This window comes from Ruditapes philippinarum, unplaced genomic scaffold (assembly GCF_026571515.1).
Source record: "Ruditapes philippinarum isolate M1 unplaced genomic scaffold, ASM2657151v2 ctg5096_1_1_1_1, whole genome shotgun sequence".
Lineage (NCBI taxonomy): Eukaryota > Metazoa > Mollusca > Bivalvia > Venerida > Veneridae > Ruditapes > Ruditapes philippinarum.
In genome coordinates, this window is record NW_026854104.1 from 1 (window position 1) to 6,957 (window position 6,957).

At 30.2% G+C, this 6,957-nt stretch overlaps 1 protein-coding gene across 1 annotated transcript; it reads left to right on the forward strand.

Annotated features, from left to right (window-relative positions):
• Nucleotides 1-2,937: 2,937 nt before the first annotated feature.
• On the forward strand, nucleotides 2,938-5,565 carry LOC132738958 (uncharacterized; the record flags this gene model as incomplete). Its single annotated transcript, XM_060726584.1, is given in 2 exon segments — nucleotides 2,938-3,141; nucleotides 4,672-5,565. Coding segments are annotated over 2 exon segments (433 nt in total), but the record flags the coding sequence as incomplete, so codon positions are not given.
• Nucleotides 5,566-6,957: the final 1,392 nt, after the last annotated feature.

Genomic DNA, 6,957 nt, shown 5'->3' on the forward strand with positions numbered 1-6,957 from the left:
TCCCTTCATTTTGTTTATATTAACTTTAATATCTTGTATACAAAATTTGTTATTAATTATAAAAAACCCGCATTACAAACAGTTCTTTTGTTAGCACTTTAGGGTTATAAATTTTCCCACACGCAAACACAAAAAGATACCAGTTACTTAGGTATAAGGGGAAATTCTAAAATACCTAGAAATTATTTTTTCGTTTCGTATTTCAAAAAATGGAAATCATTATTAGCTATTATATCAATACTAGCTGATAAACTCCCCATTCCACCACGCGTTGTTTTATTTATGTTTAACCACTACCTATATGGATAATCATTATAAACACTGAACGTATTACTCAAAACAATTTTGATATTCAAAATCAACATTTCGAAGTTTAGTGACTTTCTAAATTAAACATCACTTTAAAGCTGCATGCCTTCTGATGAATGAGAAATGTAGGAAAAAGTAAAAACGATTTAAAATTCAAGTAATAACTTACGCCCTTATGAGCGATAAAGATGATTTTTGCAAATACAGCTTAATAAACTCTATGTTCAATAATTTTATCTTTAATGGTCAGTCTTATATAAGTAATATTCGAAAACAAACCCAGAAAATTATCTACTTTCAAATAAATCAAAAAATTGCGTTAAACTCCATCATTTGTGTAGAATTGCCGATCTCATCAGCTACCAAAATACCCCCTCCCCTACACCGTCTCTTCTTCTAAGCAACATCTGTCCGAATCCGATGCACGCCTTATAACCTAATGAGTCGTGCAGTTATTTTATGGTGCAATGGAAGAGTTAGTGATTGTTAAAAATGTTGCTTCACCAAAATTTCACGATGCTTACTCAATGATAAATCAGAAACTTACAACAACAGTTTAATTTGTTAAAAGTCATTTTAATACATCATTGTATTAAATGTTGGACGACATTCTTCTTTCTTTATAATGCGATTTATTCGTGTACACGGGGTCAACGACCCTATACAAATAGTGAAAAGTCATCTCTGTAAAATACATCCATTAAACTTAAACGTTAATTTAAACAAATATTCATAAAAAAACAAACTCTAAGGTTTTATATGTTTATTAAAGCAGGGTCATTCACATTACATGAATATATTTTTCGACGCAAAAAAGTGTTTTTCTCTCAAAATAATTTGCTATGAAATGATCACTTAACGCACTAACGAAAAATAAAATTTATATCATAACAAAATACACTCTGTGCACCACGATTGCGCACCATACTCAGCTTTCAAGTTACATAATCTTACTCATCTTAAAACATTGTTCTTTCGATATTTTCAAAAAATAAAAAGTTGTATGATCTGAGAAGATCGAATCTTACATTTTTTATAGCCATTTCCTGCTTAAGCGAGATGAATTCACACTATTAACATGTTAAAATGTATCAAAACGAATTAGAGTTTATCGTCGCGATAATCATGAAACATTAACAATAAGAAATGGTTTGCGTGTTACAGCATAACATCAGGCGGTCACATTTTAGTTTGTAACACTTTCTTATACTTTTTCTGACATAATGAGAACAATGCTCTGATTGGTCAATTATAGGCATGCAGTATATTTAAGTAATTGTAATTATCATAACTATATGTAGTTATCTTTAAATCATACTTTACCCCATTGTCTGAGTTTTATTTATTATTGGTCTCTTTGCCAAAATCTATGATATATACAATTTGTACCTTGTCACATGGCGTGCCATATTTGTTCTTTTATTGAACGTAAAAGTAAATGTCAAGGTCATTAATAATAACGTTGGCCTAAGTTAGCATTGTTTGTCAACTTCAATGGATGCAAAAAGACAAAGTTCTTTGCAATTGCATCATTTATTTTAACTTGATATTCTAATTAAAGATATTATAATTTGATTTTGTTTATAGAAACACACTATACATGTATAGCAAATCCTGGCAAAGTGAATGTTTTATACATGCAATAATTGATTTTAAATGAAGACAAATGACGGCTATAAATTACGTTTTTACATCCTGGAAATTGACATAAAAGGAAATTTATATCACCCTTTGACGACATATTTAAATTCAAATTTATCGTCTGCTTTGAAATGCGCGCGAACTGCTTCAATGATCGCGTGTTGATAAAGACATACAAGTTGCGCGTTCATCTGTTTCTGATTATTTTAAATTAATATTGCAACATGATCATAGAGAAAACTTTATTACATTTTACACGTACTTTTAATTTAAAATGTATAGGTAAATGTGCATTTAAGTTGTTGATTTAAAGTGTTTGTACGCATCTAGATTTATTCTAATATTATTTGAGCTTATTTCACATGTACGATAACTAATTAATGATATGTTTTATAAGTCATTTATAATATATACCAAAACTACAGTTACGTAGTAGAAGGCCTTCCCTCTGGAACGCGGGAAGTGACGGGTTCAATCACCGGACGGTTTATATTATGGGTTTAATAATGTTTACCAGCACGTTCATGTGACTGGTGGTTTGTCCACGTGATGCAACACTGTAGACGCCATCGGCTTTATGAATGGGAACGATAAAACAATCATTCAATCAATAAATGTTGTGCTCATTGCGCAGAAAGATCAAATATTCTCTTCCGAGGACATTGGTACTTTGCATTCTTCATCATTTAAATACAAAACAATCTGAATGACTTAAAAATGTAGATTACTATAATCAAAATTAGCAGAATAAATAGCTCAAAATAGAATTCTTCCCCTTACATTTCTGGACTTGCCACCAGTATAAAGCTAGGCCAGCCTGCATATACGTACACTTTGTTGACTGAATATCTTTTAATTTCCATCTTGATACATGTGTCCCTAAATTCCTAAAAATTGATAGTTGACTTGCCTAAAATGAAAGTTTGGCAAGTCCATTTATGACATTCAGCTTGTTAAGGGTTAATGTTTGATTTTGCCTTTTTTCAGAGATGAAGTACAAAAGGTGTTCGACAAATACACAATTAACTTTGTCCGACGACTGAACAAAGTCACTGCATTACGGATGTTTAAGGAGGAATTCCAGCTTGATGACGATAGATCGGAACTTATGTTCGAAATGTTCGATAAAGACGGCAATGATATCCTTAGTGCCTGGGAATTCTATCTATTTTATACCACTTTTGGATATAAGTAAGTTTGATTCTTTTTAATTCTGCTTAAGCCGGTGCTGGGGGACGTGGACGGTAACTTACACTTTTAGTTACCTTCCATGAACAGGCTCAATCAAGCCTGGCCTGCACATTCTCAATTCTGTCGTTTAAGGCTTTCTCTGGGGATTAAGTAAGATATGAAAAGTGTATGTGTCTTATATTCTGTAATTTTATGAGAAAGTAATTTAGTTATATAAAATTTCTCAGATTTTATAAATAAGTTGATAAAATAAATGTAGATAAATTTATAAACCATTTGTTAAGAAAGTTTATAAAATATATAAAAAGAATGTTAACTTACATGTGGAATGTTAATTTATGCAATAAAGTTGTTAAGTTATACATTTATAACTAACTTGTTAGTTAATATTTCAAAACCAAAACGGCAAATTCCAAAATCAAACACTTTTTACCTCTTTATCAAAATAAAGAACAAAAATGTAATTTTACCGAATAACATGCATTTTTTAAAATTGTTCAACCATTATCAAAAGACTTTAATACCAATGTTAATAGTGACATAGTCGTTTGTCAAATGTCTATATTTTAGTGAAATTGTCCATTCTCACAGTCGAATGTCTTATTAATGGCATACTAACCTTTCTGGTCGAGGAACTATAATTAATTGAAACACATATCGAACTTTAATGTCACATAGACCTATTGTTTTTTGAAATGTTTCTTTGCCGCGAGCGAATTCACGCAACGGACCAGCTAGACAATAGTGAACTCAAAGTCGTTCATTAGCGTTCGACGTTTAAAGTACAAATGAAAAAGATATTAGACTTTTAACAAAACAACCACAATTTATCGTGCTTATTTAGAATGGTGTAATTGCAGGTCACGAATGATATACCAAAATATGTCGCTAAACTTTAGATTAAATTTTCTTGCTTTGTATACTAAATGTCATTAAAGCTTGTTTCAAATTTTATTTGTACATCCATAGTTGAACAATAGATCAATTTTAGTTACTGGCTGGTCAGACAAGCGTTATTTAAGACTGTCTGGTTGGTTCTAAACCAAATATACAAGGGATGGGATTTTTTTTATAGCAAAACGTTTAAAGAATGGCTTATAAATCGTTGCAATGCATTGTGTTATTGTAAAATCTATTGTTGGTGTGTATCTTTACTTCTTTTAAAGAATTGCCAGTTTCATTTCTTTAATGAATTGCCAGTGGTACTTTTGTTGTCAGTATGTTAAACTTATCTATCATTAACAGACATTTTAAAAGATTTCTTATGAACCGTTCATGTTTAAACTTTGACGTATCGTTTTTTTTTTTTGTTTAATTACATTTGTATTTACCTTGCATGACTAAAATACAATATTGTGTAACTTTGAACACATACGTATCTTGTATTGTACAGTATACAACAGCAATACGAAATAATATAGGTATTTTCTGTCACATTCTGTAACTTCAATAGGAATGACATACTTCTAAATAAAGATGGCATTATTGAGTTATAATTTCTTTGACAAAAGTGTTTTTTTTCATTTTCAGTTCCAACGAATATCTAGAAAGATTTGAAAAGTTAAATGGCGGTAAAGGTACAGCCGATATTGCCGGTCTTTTTGACTTTCTTAAAGAGTTGAAAACTTTAAGTGGTCGAGCATTTGAAGACGAAGAAGTTGAAAAAGCTATTATGGGATGTGCGGGCGACAAAGATCGATCAATTGATAAGAAAAAGTTTATTGAACTTGTGTGTCGTATAAAGTTGACACGACATTGAGGGGCATATATTAATAATAAGATGGTTGTGACTTAACAACTTTTCACGTGCTGTAAAAATGATAGTATTGTGAAGTGTATTGATAGAAAACGGCAAATTTGAAATATTTTTTACTATGGAAATATATTTGTACTTCTTTGTGACCAACGCAATATCATGTTTTTATTATATTATATTGTCCTTTTTACGCGGAGAAATATCACTGTAATGGATGCAAGTTTTAGTTAATTTGGCATAATACTTCACATGTGCCGGGTGAACTACAGAGTGGACAGGAGGTGTTGAAAATTTACTGCATGTTGTTTAATAGAAATTTCATTAGTTTTATAATGATAATATTGTTTATTCTAGAACTCATATTTTTATTTTTCAATAGCATATTGAATTTGTATGTTACGTCAAAGGCAATAATTCCATTTCATCTAAATATTTATTTCTGCCTTTTTTGACATTCCACCTGAAAGTGTGACATTCATTGTGATGTTTGTTTGACATTCCATCTATGTTTCGTATATATTACGTTATTGAACTTTTTTATTCATAATTTATTAAATTTGTTTATTATTGTAAAGCATATTTTTTCATTCATTTGAAATCATCCTTGTTCAATTATTTTTTTTTACATCTGTCATCTTTCTTTAGGATAATAAACTTTTCAAAGCTTATGTAAGATGCGTTTTTGTTTCTTACCCAGAATGGTTTGCATTAACGTTTTGTGACTTGTATTATTTGAATTAAAATTATAATAATCAGTCAATTATAATTGTACATTTTGTATGATATAAAGTCATGTATCAGCTTCATATTAAGTTGGCAATTGATTATGGCCATTGAATGCAAAGGTATTCTCCAACACATCACTGAAAAAACTTACCTGAAGACATTATCATTGGTGTACAATTTATTTACATTGTGGATTAAAGGATGTATATACATTCCTTACCATAAAATATGGAAAATATGAACTTTACGAGTGAAGACATAAAATGGCTTTAAGGAACATATGTTACATTTCTTACTTTACTCACCTTTTGTTGAACCAATTTTGCACAGCCTGCCAGTTTTCATTACTACATGAAATTAATTCACAGTCTGACAGATTTCATTATTCATATGAAGCGAAAATCATCTTATAAATAATGGACATAGTGTGATGATCTCACGACATGGACGTCATTTCTTACATAATTGATTTGACCGGCCTGTTAAGTAATATTAAAGTCGACGTTTTTGCTAGTTATGTAAGTGCATATTGACAGAAACGTAGTAGAAAGATTGGATGAAAAACATTCCCCTGGGCAAAGTTTGCAACTGAAACTAGAGTAGTTTCTAACGATTTGGTCGATTAACAAAATTGACGTCAAAATGCAGTTGCCAACGTAAATAATATTTGATAAAGATTCACTCTTTTAAACTGATGCATAGATTTCAACTCTCTTGATCTAATTATATTCTTTCGGGACAGATCAATGAACATAGAGAAAAGTGTACGTGCACTGAAACACGATTTTAATGTCCATTTTATCTTTAAAGATAGGTATTTTTACGTGGAATGTCAATATAATGTTTATTCTACCTTTTCCTGAAAACGAACTAGAGCAATCTAGTACGCTGGGCATCAATCAAGTTTGTTTCGTTTCTGTGCAGGGAAATGTTCGGTACAAATCAGTTTGCAAGACTGCAAGAAAAAAAAACACATTGAAAACAATTTATGGTTTCATTTATTTCGGACTGCACTTTATCAGAAAAACGCCTACAACTTTTCACTTTTATCAGAATAACGCCTACAGATTTTTTTCTTGAATTCAAATTTTAAATTACATAATAATTATATAGAGATTTTATGAAAAATGACGAAAAATGACTTATATTCTCAAATACTTTCTATATCAAACAAAGATGGCTTCACATTTCATTTGGGACATAAACATGTTTTTTTTAAAGAATAAAACAATTATTGTGCCTTATTTGTTTAAAAATTATAGTTTATTTTAAAAACAAAATAGGTAAAATGAATACAGCAATTACAAAAGTTGTTTTGATGAATCCGCATGTGA